General features: G+C 34.2%; 1 protein-coding gene across 5 annotated transcripts in view; it reads left to right on the top strand.

The window, feature by feature from the left end:
* The window catches only part of LARP1B (La ribonucleoprotein 1B), a 120,811-nt gene that overhangs the window by 8,827 nt on the left and 93,106 nt on the right, over window positions 1-18,878 (top strand). For 4 of the 5 annotated variants that reach the window (XM_030313087.1, XM_030313084.1, XM_030313090.2 and 1 more), the window contains exons 2-8: window positions 1,970-2,028; window positions 2,440-2,499; window positions 4,384-4,558; window positions 7,574-7,714; window positions 12,556-12,699; window positions 12,938-13,103; window positions 17,004-17,148. In XM_030313087.1, coding sequence (XP_030168947.1) covers window positions 1,970-2,028; window positions 2,440-2,499; window positions 4,384-4,558; window positions 7,574-7,714; window positions 12,556-12,699; window positions 12,938-13,103; window positions 17,004-17,148 — 890 coding nt within the window. The remainder of the gene's footprint in view (window positions 1-1,969; window positions 2,029-2,439; window positions 2,500-4,383; window positions 4,559-7,573; window positions 7,715-12,555; window positions 12,700-12,937; window positions 13,104-17,003; window positions 17,149-18,878) is intronic. The other variant, XM_032592900.1, reaches the window with a different exon arrangement.

Below are 18,878 nucleotides of genomic sequence, written 5' to 3'. Positions count from 1 at the left end.
TTAAAAAGTTTATTTTTATGTAGTCAGAATAATTAAAAAAAAATATTTTTAACGTTCATTTTTGAGAGACAGAGACAGAGTGTGAGCTGGGGGAGGGCAGAGAGAGAGGTAGACACAGAATCTGAAGCAGGCTCCAGGCTCTAAGCTGTCAGCACAGAGCCCAACATGGGACTTGAATCCACTAACCGTGAGATCATGACCTGAGCCGAAGTTGGATGCCTAACCAACTGAGCCACCCAGGCACCCCCAGAATAATTTTTATCTTTAATTTCTGACCTTAATTTTGTGATTATTAATATCTAATTGATTTATAGTAAAACTAAATGAAACCTGCTTGTGTGGCCTGTCCCTTACTACTTTACATCAAATATTTTGTATAAAGCTTTATTTTGTAACTTCCGGGCACTTAATTTACTTAACATAGCAATATTTTGGGACATTTTTTTCCACTTTGTTGAGGGAAAGTCCCCCAAATGTTCTATACTGTATAACTTTCTTTTATTTATGTTTTTGAGTTTGAGCGAGAGTGTACGCACGTGAGTGCGCCCAATTTGAGGAGGGGCAGAGAGAGAGAGAGAATCCCTAAGCAGGCTCTACATTGTCAATGCAGAACCTGATGCAGGGCTTGAACTCACAAACTGTAGATCAGAACCTGAGCCAAAGTCGGAATTTTAACTGACTGAGCCACTCAACTGCCCCGATATTGTATAACTTTCATAAAATACATGGTATATGTAGAACATACTCCAGTCAAATTCTGGATAGCGTTCAGGCAAATATTGTTCTTTGTTTTCCTGTCCTCATTTTTTGTAATTTTTCTTAATGAAATATTTTATCTTTATGCCCATTTACAAATATGTATATACATGCACATACGTGTAACTATGTACTCATTATTCTGCATTAGGAATAGAATTACTTTAATATTCAAGATTCCTGTATTTTCATCCCTTGCGATATCTTCATCCTTCATCTCTCTTCCTTTGAAAAGTACTCTGTATCTTTTTAAAATCTGCTTCTGGGTTTTAACTGAAAGATTGCTTCATTTTATTCTATGAATTGGTCATTGCTATGATTTTATGAATTCATGTTTTGCTGTATTATTGTGTTTTCTGTGCACACCAAGTTTATTCTACTTTTCAATATTTACTTTAGATCATGTTTAGCTAGGTGATACGCCATCTGGTCATCTTGGCTAAGTAACGAACCAGACTAAAAAACAGTTGTAAAGCTTCATTTAGAGAGTAAGTCTTTCTCTATCTCTCTTTATTTATGTATTTATTTCATTGTCAACCACTGTCTTATTCAAAATAGGGACAAGTGGTGATACCATGATAATCTTTTTTTTTTTTAAGTTTGTTTGTTTACTTAGAGAGTGTGTGAGTGGGGAGGGGCAGAGAGAGAGGGAGGGAGAGAATCCCAAGCAGGGTCTGCTCTGACAGCCACCCAGGTGCCCCAGTACCATGATAATCTTATATAAACTTTTACAGAGACCTGTTCTATTTTTTATGACTTTATCTACATACAACCTATTATGGTTGCTAATCTTGTTTGTTTGCAAGCACAAATAGTTTGAAGTCTTCTGACTTATTTTCTGGATGCTTCTTGATGAATGTCAATGTATGAATTGTATAGCAAAATGTATCCCTTTGGGAAATAAGTTACTACTTTATGAAAACATGTTATATTTCTAATTTTTTCATGTTTTCCTCCGTGAAAGGATTGGTCTATCAGTTCAGGTTAAGTAAACCTTGATATTTCTTTTGATTTGAACACTGAAAACAAATTTGAATCTATTCTTGAACTGTAGTTGATTTCTTGTTGAGTTTCAGTATCAGAACTTTGGATTTTGTTGGAAATGATGACAACACTGGCTTACTGAACTTGATATGATACTTATTTTGTTAAATATATCAAACGAAGTGATTGTAAAAACAATTCTGTGTATTTTTTTTTAATTTTTTTTTAGAGCTCAGTTCCCCCAAAATTATAAAAGCAGGAAAACTCAAGACAAAGAAATCCAACAAGGTATGTTTTTACATGAAATAGTTCTTAGCTATATTGATGTTGAAAATTGGTATGTTAGAAACTCTTAGATTATTATGTACTTTTCTTCTAGTTTTATCATTGATGTTAGGTTAAAGCTAATATATTAGAGAATTGTGGCCTTTGTGCAAATCCTGTATATGTTTGTCATTCTGTTATCCTATATATATCAATCTAGTCTCAGTGTCATTAAATAGTGCTAGAAGGTGGATAAGACCCAAGCATTGTTATTGCAGTGTTCTGTTGTTTGGAGAAGATTTTGAGTTAATTTGGCAAATGCCTGCATGTAATTGTATATAGGTGATTTTTTAGAATTGCCTTCACTTTTAGAAAATATTTTTTCTACTTAAGATTTCTAATTTGCAGATATAACACTTATTTATTACTTCTTAGGCTAGTGATTTCAGCGATATGGCGAATTGGCCAACGCCAAGTGAATTAGTGAACACTGGAGTGAGTATTATTTTAAGGTTTTTTCCTTCATAAAGGGAAAATATTCTCATTTCAACATGCAGAATTTTATTTCAAATGTGGAGAATTACATTAATAAAGAAATGCTGAAAACTTAGCAGCCATCCTTTTTATAGTCTAACCCATTTTTCAGATACCTGATTTTATTCATCACATTGCCTTCATTTGATTGTAATCTTCGATTTAGAAGGGGTGGGTACCATGCTGTTATTTTTATGTAGTGACTACAATTAAAGAGATTAGTTTTTAATATGAGACTAAATTGAAGCCCATTTTGTTTCAGAATTTGCTATATGTTTATTTATAATCTTCAATATGTATTGAAGAGCTAATTATATATACACATATGCATAATATGCATATATATATTGTATCAAATCAGGAAGTGTTCAGTGAATGGATTTTTAATTTAAACTATGAAAGAAACTCTAAAAGATGGTTCTGAGATACTTTAATCAAAGGACTTAAAAACATTTTTTGTAATGTTTGTTTATTTTTGAGAGAAAGACACAGAGCGTGAGGGGGAGAGGGACAGAGAGAGAGGGAGACACAGATTTGGAAGTAGGCTCCAGGCTCTGAGCTGTCAGTGCAGAGCCTGATGCAGGGCTCGAACTCAACGAACCGCAAGATCATGACCTGAGCTGGAGTTGGACACTCAACTGACTGAGCCACCCAGGCACCCCTATCAAAGGACTTTTTAGAGGAGTGGTAGCATATATGGTTATCTGGTTACATGTTTTCATTTGACACTGTACACTTTGCTTTGTATTTTGTGCAGTATTAGCTTATAGTTGTAGATAATATACATTAAACAGCTTAATTAGTGAGTGACATGTAATAAACTACACATGAAGTATACAACTTGATAAGTTTTGACCTGTGAAACCATCACCAAAATCAAGATAATGGGCTTAACCATTACCCCAAAAGCTTCCTCACACTCCTTTGTAATTCTCCCTGTCACATTCCCCTCATCATTCCTGGTAACCACTGATATGCTTTCTGTCACTTATACTTAATTTGCATCTCTTACAATTTTACATAAATAGAGAGTCCTAGAATAGGACTCCTTTTTCCCCCAGTTTTCACTTAATTATTTTGAGGATTTATTTATGTCATTAACGAGTACCTGTAGTTCATTCCTTTTTATTGCCAAGTAGTATTTCATTTTATGAATGGAATGCTGCTTGTCTATTCATCTATGGATGGACATTTGTGTTGATTCCAATTTGGGGCTGTTAGACATAAAGCTGCTCTATAAACATTTGTGTACAAAATTTTGCATGGATATATGCTTTCATTTTTCTTGAGTAAATACCGAGGTAGAATAGCTGGATTGTATGGTTGCTATGTGTTTAGCCTTTGCTGGAACTACCAAACTTCATTCCCCTAATACTCAGTGTATGAGAATTCAACTTGTGTCACACCTTCACAAATATTCCATAGAGTCAGTCTTTTAATCTATTTCTATTAGGTGTGTGGTGGTATCACATTCTAGTTTTAATTTGCATTTCTTTGACTAATGATGCCAAGCACCTTTCCATTTACATTTGCTATTAGTATAACTTTTGTTGAAGTGTCTGTTCAGTTGTAGCCCATTTTTTGAAAATTTGAGTTGTTTTCTTATGATTTCATTTTGAGAGGTCATTATATATTTTGGATCCAAGTGCTTTATCAAACACTTAGCAAATATTTTTTCCCAATCTGTGGCTTGACTTTTAACAGTGTCTTTTGAAAAGTAGTTTTATTTTCAATAAAAATTGTCATTTGTTTTGCAGTATTTAGAAAAGGTTTATTACCACAATTTTTTAGATATGTTAGTGAAAATGTGCATGAAAATGATTTCATTCAGAAAACTTTTTGCAGAGTCAGAGTGTCATCAGCCAAGGAAATAAGAAGCTACAAAATAGAAAAGAAAGAGAAGACAAGGTTGAAAAGAGAATTAACACTGAGAGCAAAGAAAGCCGGGAAACAAAATTAGATGGTCCTGGTGAAAATGCCAGTGAGGATGAGGCTCAGTCAAGTAATCACCGAAAGAGAGGTTAGTTCATCTATAACTTCCACTTTTTCCACCAGTTTTATTGAGATATAATTGATAAAATAACATTGTATTAGTTTAAGGTATATAACACGATGATTTGATGTATGTATATATTGTGAAATGATTTCCACAATTTTATTTTATTAAAAAAATTTTTTTTAATGTCTATTTATTTTTGAGAGAGAGAGAGACAGAGCATGAGTGGGGGAGGGGCGTAGAGAGAGGGAGACACAGAATCTGAAGCAGGCTCCAGGCTCCACGTTGTCAGCCCAACATGGAGCTCCGACCCACAAACTGCAAGATCATGACCTGAGCTAAAGCCAGAGGCTCAACTGATTGAGCCACCCACGCACCCCTCCACAATTTTAGTTCACATCCATCACCTCCCAGTCACAATGTCTTGTTTTGTTTTTTTCTTATGATGAGAACTTTTAAGATCCAGTCTCTTAGCAACTTTCAAATATACAATACAGCATTGATAACTATAGTCACCATGCTGTATAGTATATCTCCAGAACTTATTTGTCTTATAACTGGAAGTTTGTACTTTTGATCACCTTCACTCATTTCCCCTATCCCCAGCAGCCACCAATCTGTTCTCAGTTTCTGTGAATTCAGCTTTTTTTAGATTCCACATGTAAGTAAGTCTTTCTGGCTTATTTCACTTAGCATAATGCCTGCAAGATCCATCCATGTTGTTGCAAATGGCAGGATATCCTCTCTCATGACTGAATAGTATTCAGTTGTATATTTATACACCACGTTTCCTTTATCCATTCATCTGTCAATGGACACTTACATTTTTTCCATGTCCTATTTTAAGTTAGATGGTCCTGGTGAAGATCTCACTGAGAATGAGGCTCATTCAAGTAGTTAATGAAAGAGAGGTTAATTCATATTTTCATTTTGATTTTAATTTTGTGAAGAAAGTTGTAATAATGAAGAATTGTATTTAATCAATTGATTCCTAGTAGTCACCAATAGGTATTTTGGATTTCTTCAGGATACCATCTGCAATGGTAACTGATTTGCTTTTGTAATATTCTTAAACTATTAAGCTTTCCTTTTTTCATTTTACTTGTACTTTATGTAGGTATAGAATGAAGTTGCACTTATAGAAATGGGTATAGATAGATACTTTTAAGATACGTTTCTTAAAAATTGTATGATAAGTGTTTCTTAAATTTGCATTGGAACTGCTCCCTATTTTCAGTTTTGGTCAACTTTTTTTTTTTTTCCATAGCATCTCTCCATTAAATTACACTTAGAAGAAAAAATACTGCCCTTGTATCCTTTTACATATTTGTATGCAACTTTTCCTGTATCTAGGGACAGATTATGATTTAACTGCTTTGTAAAAGCATATACTCATTGAGTGTTCTGAGCGTGAGTAAAAGTGTCTTCACAGGGCTTTAGGCAGAAAAGTTCTTTAAACTGTTGAAAGGTCAGTAGCTGAAACAAGGTGAACATTGGGAAAAGTGGCAGGAGATGTTGTTGGTCCACATTGTGCAGGGCTTTCGTCACTTGGAATTAGCGTTTTATTTTGAGTGCCATGGGAAGCCATTAAAGCGTTTTAATTCTTGGCGGTAATGTGGCATGGGAGGGGACATTTTATGAAGTGTTTCCAGTCAATTTCTTTAATAGTGAATTAAACAATCTCCCATACATTGAACACTTGCTTGAAATTTTTTTAAGTTTATTTATTTTTTGAATTCTTTTTTAAATTAGTATCTAATCCTTAGCTGCAGGGTAAGCATATTAATTAGCCTTACGTGATATGATGAGCCAAGGCTAATTGCTTAAAAGTGGTTGACAATAGGACAGACATGTTAGGAAAAAATTTCCCAGTTTCTTAAACAAGTTTATCACTTAGCTTTTTCATACTTCTCAGATAGGTAAGTCTTTTTGACTTCCTGGAATTCATACAGATGACAGACCTGTCATCCTGCTTTAAAATTGTCTTATTAATCGCTTCAATTAAAACTGATCAGCAAACACTAAAATCCAGGTTTTTCTATTTAAATTCATTTAATCAAGTTGTGAATTGACTCTCTTTAGAGCACACAGGTGTTTTTTTGTTTGTTTGTTTGTTTGTTTGTTTTGTTTTTTTTAATCTTCAGAGGAAGGGCTTTTTTATACCAGAGAGACTCACTGATAGAATTTATAGTATAGAATTCAGATAGATTTTTTTTTAAAGATCTTTCATATTGCTCTTCCTTGTCTGTCCACAGTTTGAAGGATTTATAGGAAATCAGTACTTTAGTTGCATACTGATAATTCCTTTTCCTTTAATTACCTTGGTAGTTTTTCCTTTGCACATGAGTCTTGTTTAGTCAAAAATATATATTGAGCAAAAGACTAAACATTTAGAAACCTTAACTGTGGATTCCATGAATTAGGTAATCTTCAGAATTTCACCACAGTGTAACAATTACAGTATCATGTATTCAACCAGAGAAGTTAAATTGCCTCTCTTAGGTTAGGAAAATGTATAGTAGCTATAAAAAGATTTATTAAGTAGTTAGACAGATTTTATACTCTAATTTTGAAAAACCTCTTTCGTTCGTAGTAATCTAGATAAATCAATATTTTAGACAGTGACTTGAAACTGAGTGTTTTGAATTACCAGCCAAACTTTCCAGTGTGTTCATTATAATGTCTTATCGGATATACCCCATTCTGAAGCCTGAGAGTCAAGTATTAGGAGTATTGTATTACACTTAACTATTTTTGAGGAGCTTTTTCATCAGAATTAAACAGAAGAGTGAGCATTTTGTTTGAAAGTAAAAGTTCTAAGGATACTCCATTAAGTGGCTTTTCACATGAACTTTAGAAATGTTTGTGAAGACAAGTTTATTAAGGAGCTTTGTGAGAAGAAAATTATTTTGGTTCTCTACAAGAACATTTAAGGACAAAGTCTTCTGTTTAATTAAACCTTAGAGTCCATTCAGAATTGCAAAGCTTTAATGAAAATTGTGCATTGTCATTAAACAATTTTATTTTGTTTTTTTCAAGCTAATAAGCACAAATGGGTACCACTCCACTTAGATGATGTAAGACCAGACAGTCAAGAAAGACCAGGATCCCGAAACACCTCAAGATGTCAACCTGAAGCAAGTAAATCATCACATAACAATAGGAGAAATGATACACGAAGTAAGTTACATTTTAAAGGAAAAAATTTTGACACTAACGAACTTAGTCTTAATTTTATAATTTTAATAGCCATGTATAGTATAAACTACTTAAAAATAAATTGCAGACATTGTGCCTCTTTTAACACTAAGTTCCTTCAGAGTATATATCTTAAGAACAGTAATGCAGTGTGACTGTACACAGGCAGATTTTCCACATAATGTCTTTTTCAGGTTTTTTTCTCCCTCCTTTCCAGGATCTAATCTGAGATCACACATTGCTTTTAGTCATCTGTTCTCTTTAGTCTCCATTAATCTGGAACGGTTCTTCTCCTTTTGTCTTTGATGACATTGATTTTTTTTTTCTGAAGATTTTGTGACAGGTGGTAGATATCTCTCACTTTGGGTTTTCTGGTGTTTCCTCATGATTGGATTTGGGTTATGAATTTTTGGCAGGAATACTGCAGAAGTTAAATGATTTTCTTCTCATTGCATGGAAATGCACATGATCTTGTTTATGTTATTGCTGATATTAACTTTGAGCCCTGGGTTAAGATGATGTACTCTAGGCTTCTTTACTGTCAAGATGCTTTTTTCTCCTTTGTAATTAATATGTAATTTGTGAGAGAGATTTTGAAACTTTGAAAATACCCAGTTTCTCATCAGACTTTTCTCATGAGCTTTAGTTTCCATTGATGATTCTTACCTGATTCAATTATTACCATATTGCAATTGCTGATTTTTCTTACTGCATCATTACTTCTGTATTTATTAGTTGACATTCCACTATAAGGAATGACTTCCCTTATTACCAGTATGGATTTATGGCTTCTTATTTTTTCAATGTATTATAATCCATTACCATGATTATTTAGTTTGATACTCAGATTGTCCCAGAGGGTGGTATCTGTGTCCTTTTTAAAAAAGCCAGCTTTACTGAGCTATAAATTATATGCATATAAAATACATTTACATTACTGTCACTTCTCCCAGCTATGAGTCTACTTTCTGTCAGGTTAGATTTACCTTTTCTATGGTTTTATATAAATTTTGAACTATACAGTGTACATTATGAACTCTTTTGCTCAGCATAATGTTTTTTAGACTCGTCAGTATTGTTCCATGTATCAGTAGTTTCTACCTCTTTATTTCAGAATAGTTTTCTCTTGAATGGATATCCCCCTGTATCCATTCATTTTACACATGGATATTTGGCTTGTTTCTAGTTTTTGGCTATTATGAGTAATGCTGCTATGAACATTTGTGTACAAGTCTTTGGGCATGTGTTTTAGTTTCTCAGGTAAACACCTAGGAGTGGATTATTAGGTGGTAGGATGAGTGCATATTTGACTTTAAAATAAATTGTCAAATTGTTTTCCAAATTGGTTGTACCATTTTGTATTTTCATCAGTAATGTTTCGTTCCTTTGCTATTTGTTAGGTCATATGTCTTCTGGAATTTTCCATATTTTGGACTTGCTGATTGCTTTGTTATATTTTTTTTTAACACGTTCTTGTGTCTTTTCTGGATATAATTTTTAAGGTTTGATTAGATTCAGGTTTATTTTTGTTTTGGTAGGACTACTTCTGAATGTGTATTTCTTACAGCCGTAAGAAAAAATTAGGTGTTTCACTTTTAGTTGTATTAAGTTTGAGTTGGTTCAGGTATTGTTAGCCTTATCCATTATAAACTGTCTCATCAGTCTTTCATTTCCCAGATACATTATTTCAATGGGATTTCTCACATCTCAGAAAGCCGAGGAGGACAGGAGGAGAATATGTAGCAACAATTAGATGAGCATTTGGTTTTATAGGTTTCTGAAATCTTAAGTCTGATAATTTAAAATTAAAAAAAATTTTTTTAAGTTTATTTTTGAGAGAGAGACACACACACAGAGCATGAGCGGGAAAGGGACAGAGAGAGAGGGAGACATAGAATCCAAAGCAGGCTCCAGGCTCTGAGCTGTCAGCACAGTGCCTGGTGTAGGGCTCGGACTCACAAAGCCATCTGATCATGACCTGAGCCGAAGTCAGACACTTAACTGGCTGAGCCACCCAGGTACCCCTTAAGTCTGATAACTTTAAAAGCATACATGTTGTCCTGTGAATGGGGAAGGCTTAAGAAAATTTACAAACATAATACCACTCAAAAGTTTCCAATTATGTTATGGAATACTTTAAACACACAAAAGTTGAAAGAATTGTATAGTGAATACCTATCTAACCACAACCTAGATTTAGTAATTTTGCTGTATTTAATTCCTCTATTTGTTGAATTATTTGAAAGTAACTTGCAGATAATCATGACACTTCAGCACTGATATTCAAAGAAAATGCAGCACCTAGGAAAAACCACAGTAATTCCCTAGTATCTTCTAAAATCTAGTTATATTTACTCAATTGTCCACAAAAATGACTTTAAAATTATGAAACTTTCTACAGAAAAACTGACCTTTTTTTGCCTTTGTATCATAGTTTCTCATATGTATCACTTTAATATTTTATTCAAAAAGTAATATATATTCATAATATATTTTACTTATTAAATATTGGGCGTATAAGAAAACAGAGTTGTAAAGAACAAACATAAAATGAACACTGGGGACTCAGGACCAAGTTTAGAAATGTATATTACCATTACCTTTGAACTTCTGTGTGCCCCATGCAATTTCATCCCATTGCTTCCCTTCTCAGAAGAAAAAAGACCTGAATGTTTGTTGTTTGAATATTTTTATTTGAAGCTGACATTCAGTATGACTCCATTAACATATTCTGTGACAGTACATTTTTTTTGTGGCAGTAATTTTTAAACTTTAGTCTAATTTTCTTAGATTAATGCATATTGATGTATTTTTTTTTCTTTTTTTAAAAATTTTTTAAAATGTTTATTTTTGAGAGAGAGAGAGCAGGGGCAGGGGAGGGGCAGAGAGAGGGAGACAAAGAACTTGAAGAGGGCTCCAGGCTCTGCACTGTCAGCACAGATCCTGACATGGGCTCGAACTCAGGAATTGTGATATCATGACCTGAGCTGAAGTCGGACACTTAACCGACTGAGCCACCCGGCACCCCGCCCCGCATGTTGGTGTATTGTTGTAAGTCCTTACGTTTGTTTTTTTTTCCCCCTGCTAAAGGGCATTTCAGTATTTGATAAAATCTCTTCTGTTGGTGGACATTTGGATTGTTTCAGTTTTTTTAAAGTGTAATAAATATTTACATTTTTATGCATGTTTTCCAGTAAACATGTACAAGAAGTTCTTTAGGGGTAATTTCTTTCTTTCTTTCTTTCTTTCTTTCTTTCTTTCTTTCTTTTCTTTTCTTTTCTTTTCTTTTCTTTTCTTTTCTTTGAGAGAGAGACAGAGACAGCACGAGTGGGGGAGGGGTAGAAAGAGAGGGAGAGACAGAATCCTAAGCAGGCTCCAAGCTGTCAGCACAGAGCCTGACACAGGGCTTGAACCCACAAACTGGAAGATCGTGACCTGAGCTGAAGTTGGACACTTAACCAACTGAGCCACCCAGGTGCCCCCTTTGGGGTAATTTCTTAAGACTGCAACCCATGAGTGCATTATGAAATTGGTGTACTGGGTGATGATCAGGTTTTTCCAAAAATATTGATAGACTCAGAGTTCTTCACACAGAAAAATTTTTATGGCAGTTGTGTTTAAATTACAAAAAGTTTGTGTGTTCCAGGGTGTGATATACAGTAAGGCTTACTGTGGGTTGAGGCAGAAGTGTTTGAAAAAAAACTGTATTAGGGTATACATTGAAGAGGATTTGCAGCATCTAGGCCAGTGATTCTCAATAGAGATGATTTTCCCCCACTCCCAAGGGGGCATTTGGCATTGTCTGGAGATAATACTGGTTTTCACAACTTGGAGGGGGTGGTGAGTGAGTGCTACTTGTATCTAGTTGGTAGAGGTCATGGCTGATGCTAACCATTCTGTAGGCCCCTACACTAGAGAGTTAGCTGGCTCAAAGTGTCAGTAGTACCAAGTTTGCAAAACCCTTGGTCTCTAAGATATTTGTACCTTCAAATTTATTTAATTATTCCAATTTGTTTTTCAAAGTGGATGTGCCTGACTTTGCTCTCACTAATTGTATACAATGTTCTACCTTTTCTTCTTGATCAATATTTGATTAATTATAGGACCTGAAAATATTTGTCAGACTGGGGTAGATCAAATATTCTTTGTCTTAATTTGCATTTCTCATGACCAATGAGGCTGAACACCACTTTTTGCTTATTGCCCATTTGCATTTCCTGTTTGACTACCTATCTTGTAGCCATTTTTCCCACTGAGTTACTGTGTGTGTGTGTGTGTGTGTGTGTGTGCGCGCGTGCACGATAGTGCATTCTATGTGTATTCTGGATATAATTTTTATGTTGTACTGCAGATATCATCTCCCAGTTTGTTTTGTTTTTCATTTCCTTTTTTTCTTTAAAAGGAATTTCTTTTACTTAAATAGAGATGTTTCTTTAAACATTTTGTAAAACTTTTTTAAGGAGTTTTTTTTTTTTGTTTGTTTGTTTTTTAAGGAGTTTTATATAATGCACATTCAGTAGTCTTGGAACGTCTTGAATCTTGAATAGTACCATCTTAACAAAGGACCTCTTCTTTTTTTAGTATATTATTTTCCTTATCAAAATGTTTTCTTTATGTCAATACTTTTGTGGACCCTCTTTCATGCCAGGGACATTTTGACCAATTCCTGTGAGCTCTCTTAAGTTAGTATCTATCTGAAGAATGCCTGGTTACTAACAACTTGTTACAAAATGGGGAGGGGTAGTTGCCATGTTTTCATAAAAATAGTCATGTTATTTACTGTTGCAAATTGGAATGTATAAAAATATTTTTGTTTTTAAAAGGTTGGAGGCGTGATAGAGAAAAGAGAGACGATCAAGATGAAGTTTCCAGTGTGAGAAGTGAGGGTGGTAATATCCGAGGTTCGTTTCGAGGCCGAGGAAGAGGCCGAGGACGGGGAAGAGGACGAGGCAGAGGAAATCCTCAATGTAGGACATGAATTTTGTTAAATTAGATAGAGTTTCAAAAAGTGTGCAAGCCATCTGTTAGTTTTGCCCACTATCCCATATAATGTTTTAACTAATATTTTTTGTCTGATAATTGAGGTGGTTTTGTAATTGTTACCCCTTCAAATACTTGACTTTGGATTTTTCTTTATAGTAACTGTTTCTCTTTTTAAAAAAAAAAAATCTGTAATCACTTTTCTTTCTCTTTATTCACATCAAGTGAACTTCGATTATTCATATGGTTATCGAGAACATGGTGAAAGGACTGATCAGCCATTTCAAACAGAACTTAATACCAGTATGATGTATTACTATGATGATGGTACAGGTGTACAGGTGTATCCTGTGGAAGAAACATTGCTTAAAGAGTATATTAAACGCCAAATGTAAGTCGATCAGACATAGCAGATGGGATAGTAACATCAAACTTTAACATCGTTGATAGTGAATACGTTATAATACATTTTTAAGCCATTTCTTAGTAAAATTGGTAGATTTTTAATAGTATTTTATGTTTTTTTTTTCTAGGAAATGTTAGTGAAGTATTTTTTAAAAATTTATATTTGGTTTATGTTGTTACATAAGACTTCTGCTTTGTTTACTGTTCAGGTATTTCTCTGTTTAAAGGGCGTTAGTTGAAAGAATATTGTCATGGTATATTAGGAGTGATTAAATATAAGAATATAAAATTGCCATATAGATATTTGATGTTGAACAAGTGAAGCCTGGCTTATTATTTGCAAATAAATGCTTATATTGAAATTCAAAAATGAACATAAATGACAAAAAGTGGTGATAGATATATTTTTACTTAGCAAATGATTTCAAAATTCTAAGTTTGTTTTTTTAACTTTTAAGTTCTCTTTCTTTGTGGCACATATTGAAGGGGAACTACCTAATCTTTTTTAGTTCAAACTTTTTATTCTAGTTTTCATAATAGTTGCCCTCTGAAGTACTGAAGTTGATGTTAGGAGAATATTCTATTGTCGTTAAGAGAAAAAATAACCCTTGTACATATTAGTATTGTATAGAAGGTTTTGCCTATTTATATAGTGTGTTTATATAGTGGTGAAAAAATGTCCTCAAGTGACTGGCATAACCAGTTTGCTGAAATTTGATTACTTTTTTATCCTTAACAAAGTAAAACTATTTTTGAAAGGGTTTAAGTATCTTAAAAACATCTATCTTTATTTAAGAAAGAAAATTGACTCTGTTAGAAAATAATTTCTTCTTCGGCATCATCCAGGCTTTTCCTGGGATGTCTTCATGGTGGATTTGATTGGCTTACATACAACACGAAGCAACTTGTTTATTTTGTTCTTGCTTCTTTTGTTACAGTTGACGCAAACACTGAAGAAAAGGGCCTTTTTATGGGCAGAAAGTGCCTGGCATGTGGCTATCAACTTCAAACCACTATTCCTGTCTTTTTTGTAACTCTTGCTGCCAGGTCCCTTCTGAGACCTGACAGTGGATATGCAACTCCATGTCAGGATAATCGGCCTCCAATGTGCTCATACAAGTGAGGGAGGAGCAGAGAGCTACTTCAGTGTTGACAAAATTTCTGATCATGCAGTGTAGAATCCAGAGCTTCTAAGGTAGGACATGATAATGTCCCCTAGGACACTGAACAAAATGTCAGACACAGCACTGGGCATGACTCCTTTTTTTCTTCTTGCTGTTTTAGCAATAGGGTTTTTGGCAGATGTTAGAGTACCAGGTTTAGAATGGCTCTTTACTGTTATTCTTCGATTAGTGGACTTCTGGAGTCATGCTTTTGACTTTGTTTTCTTTGAGGTTTCTCATACTTAATATAGATAGGCTCATTGAGTAGGGTTTACATTTTTCTCTTTGAGAAGTTACTGAAAACTTTCTTGCATTTGTGGAAAATTATGCTAAATGTATTTTGAAAGTAAGAGGCTTAACTGTATTAGGGACGATTGAGTTTTTAAAATTATTTTAACTGAAAAAGTATTGTCATTTTTTATATGAGAATATTAAAAATTTAAGATCTTGATTATTTCTAGCCAGGACAGTCTCTTCTGACATTCACATTTAGAGATGAGTAGTTTGTAGCCCATTAGAAGTTTAAAAAATAAATACCATAGGTAATAGGGTGATTTATGAATTTATTTAGATACTAAGATTTTCATGAAGTAGTAGAATAAAAAACCATCTTATTAATAATTCAGAGAAGTTTTTGTCTAAGAACGGTTTTAACTTGTGACTAAATCAAATGTCTTAATGTGTGAAAATTTAGAATTTAAGCATATGTATCATGTGCCACTATGTCAAGTACTGTGAAAAGGACTTTTGAAGTGTATGATGTGCCCACCACATGCCAGGCACTATGAAAAGGGCTTTCGGAGGTATAACAAAATCAGGATTTTTGTTTCTTCAAGATTTAAGATTTTTTTTCTTCAGTGTTTAAAACAAGTAAATGATTTACTAGTGTTACTGAGATGTCAGTAGTAGTTCACTGATCCAAGGGAGCTTTGCGCTTTGATCACTGGATAAATATCTGAGTATAAAGAAACAACTTGAGTATTTACATTTCTAAAGTAAGATTTTTTTTCTCCTAGTGAAAAGTAGCTCAAAGCCATTTCTCATTTATGGGTGATTATTTCTTCAAAGTTAGATTTTGACCTAAATATTTCAAGGGTATCTTTAGTAACCCTGTGTTACTAAATACATGAGTTGGTGTGCTTTCTCATAATTTGCCACCGATCTTTGATAACTGTCTCTGATTTGGGAACAGTATAGGATTATTAACTTGTAGGCCATATCATCACTGATGTCATGTATTTCTTTTGTATTCTTTTCTACATTTTCCCCCATTTGTCCTCTTGTTCTCTCTAGAATTCTATTTTTGTTTTTCTATATGGAGGCTGTAATTTATTTTTTTATTTTTTTTATTTTTTTATTTTTTCAACGTTTATTTATTTTTGGGACAGAGAGAGACAGAGCATGAACGGGGGAGGGGCAGAGAGAGAGGGAGACACAGAATCGGAAACAGGCTCCAGGCTCCGAGCCATCAGCCCAGAGCCCGACGTGGGGCTCGAACTCACAGACCGCGAGATCGTGACGTGGCTGAAGTCGGACGCTTAACCGACTGCGCCACCCAGGCGCCCCAGGAGGCTGTGATTTAAAAAAAAAATTTTTTTTAATGTTTATTTTTGAGAGAGAGAGAGAGCGAGCGTGAGTGGGGAGGGGCAGAGACAGAGACAGAGACACAGAATCCAAAGCATGCTCCAGGCTCTGAGCTGTTGGCCCAGATCCTGACTTGGGGCTTGAACTCGTGAGCCATGAGATCATGACCTGAGCTGAAGTCAGATGCTCAACCCACTGAGACACCCAGGCACCCCATGGAGGCTGTAATTTTAAACTTGTTTCTCAAATGCCACTATTGAATATACTCATATTATCTTTGTATTTTAGAACTTATAGTTATTGATCATACAGTTTATCCATTTACATTTCTCTCTACTTTCCTAGAGAAGATTAAGGTATCTAAGCTAGCTTTTTCTGTATTTTTTTCCCCATGTACCTCATGGTACCCCATGTACCCCCATGTATCATAGATATTCCTTGTTCAGCTGTATATTCTGTTCATTCTTAAATGTCTTTTATAGTTCTCTCCATCAAAGATACAGGGAGATCTTGTAGATATATAATTGTGTGTGTACCCTTGTGCTCATGTATTCACTCAGTTTTTACTCAGTAGCTTTGTACTGGTTGCTAGCATTCAGGATTAAACAATGTCACTACCCCGTCTATTTAGAAAACAAAACAAACTGTAATCTACTCTGTAAACTTCACAAAGAGTACTTCCAAGAAAGCTGTTCTCAGTGATGTGGGAAAAGTTGGAAGGCAATCTGTTGACATGTGTTTAGTTGTTATTTAGTGTTTAAATGAAACAAGTTAAAGTAGCTTTTAATAAAAAGTTTCCTTTAATTGACTCATTTAAAAAAATCAGTTATTGAACTGTTTTAAAGTAAAATGCTGGTTAATTCTTTATGCTTAGGTAAAGCTGATCTAAGTAGAAGTTAATGTTAGTTTTTTGGAAGAGAGTCAGTATTTTAAGTTTCTTTCTACTCATGGATAAGAAATTATAACTTGGTAGGGCTTTGGTCTTGTATTTACCTTCTATCTATGTTGTATTAAATCTGTATATTACTAATAAAATAATTTTAAAGCTGTTGATATGTAAGTGATAGATATTTTTGTTTCCTATTGAATAAATTAATTAAACTTATGTTTACTTATTTTTGCTTGTTTCTTTTTTTCAGTGAATATTACTTCAGTGTAGAAAATTTGGAACGGGACTTCTTTCTTAGGAGAAAGATGGATGAACAGGGTTTCTTGCCTATTTCCCTGATTGCTGGTTTCCACCGTGTTCAGGCTCTCACTACAAACCTTAATCTCATTTTAGAGGTAATTATTCATTTAAAAAATAGTTGCAAAACAGTCTGTACTTTCCATTCAATTATGCTATTAAGTAACTCTCCTCTAAAAGTTATATTAAAAAACTTAAAGGGGTGCCTGGGTGGCTCAGTTGGTGAAGTGTCCCAACTTTTGATTTCCATTCAGGTTATGATATCAAAGTCATTAGATCTAGTCTCCCTGCTTGGGATTCTCTCTCTCCTCTCTCTCCTCTCTTTCTCTCTGCCCCACCCCCACTCTCTCTCTCACTCTCTCTCTCTCTCTCTCTCTCTCTCTCAAGTATTTAAAAAAAAAAGGAGGGACACCTGGCTGGCTTAGTCTGTAGAGCATCCGACTTCAGCTCAGGTCATGAACTCATAGTCTGTGGGTTTGAGTCCTGAATTGGGCTCTGTGCTGACAGCTCAGAGCCTAGAGACTCCTTTGGATTCTGTGTCTCCCTCTCTCTTTCTGCCCCTTCCTTGCTTGTGTTCTGTCTCTCAAAAAATGAATAAATGTTAAAAAAAAAAAAAATTAGAAAAAAACGTAGGAAAAAAAAAGCAAAAGTTAACCTGTAGTTACCTAAAGCTTAGACTACATCTCATGGCTTTTTTTCATTTTATAAAACCCAAATAAATTTCTAACCTTGGAGACCCCTCAAAGATTTACTAATGATGTTACCACCTGTTTTTAACCTGACCCTTCAAACTCGGACCTTCTTGAGTGTTTTTGGTTAAGTCTTCTTCAGGTTGCTGCAAAATGGCATGTATTTCTATTTATTAAAATTTTGAGAGTTTTTCATGTGTTATAGAAAGGGTAATTTAAAGCAGTATTTCCAGATGTATTCCTAATGCTTTTATTAAATTTTTTGTCCTGCTCTAGAAATGCTTTGAACATTTTTGTTTTTCTGTTGCCTACATAGGTATAATCAAATTTGCCCTTTGGCTACAGTTTTGAAAGACTTGATATTGTCAGTTTTTTTGAATAATAGATATGTAGTGGTTTTTTATTGAGGCTTTAATTTGCATTTCCCTAATGACTAATGATGTTGAGCATCTTTTTATGTGTGTATTTGCCATCAGTGTATCTTATTTGTTGAAATGTCTGGTCAGATATTTTGCCTATTTTTATTGGAGGGTTTTTATTTTTATTCTTTTTATTGTAAGAGTTCTTTATTCTGGATACAAGTGCTTTGTGTGTATTTTACAGATTTTTTTACCCCAGTCTTTGGCTCATGTTTTCATTTTCTTTTTCTTTTCTTTTTTTTTTTTTTTTATGTTTGTGTTTGAGAGAGAGGGAGCGTGAGCCAGGGAGGGGTAGAGAGAGAGACAGAGAATCCGAAGCAGGCTCTGTGCTGGCAGCAGCGAGCCTGATGAGGGGCTAGAACTCATGAACCATGAGATAATGACCTGAGCTGAAGTTGGATGCTTAACTGAGCCACCCAAGTGTCCCTCATCTTTTAATTTTCTTAACAGATTTCTTTGATTTTTTTAGCAATTTGTTTTGAGCAGGTGTGCTCCATGTTTTAAAAACTAGTTACAGGAAGAGTCAATATTTCAAAACAATATAAACTAGTGATTTATTTGTTGACATGTAATTAATGAGTCTTTGTTTTATGAAAGAAGTTACTTCAAACAGTGTCATTGTTGCATTTATTAATAAATACTATTTAAAGTTTCTTTGTAATTTTAAGAAGACTGTTTTTTCCTGCAAAGCTTAGTATTCATAAAAATATAATATTTGTA

Source organism: Lynx canadensis, chromosome B1, assembly GCF_007474595.2.
Source record: "Lynx canadensis isolate LIC74 chromosome B1, mLynCan4.pri.v2, whole genome shotgun sequence".
Taxonomy (NCBI): domain Eukaryota; kingdom Metazoa; phylum Chordata; class Mammalia; order Carnivora; family Felidae; genus Lynx; species Lynx canadensis.
This window is presented reverse-complemented; position numbering and strand designations above follow the sequence as displayed.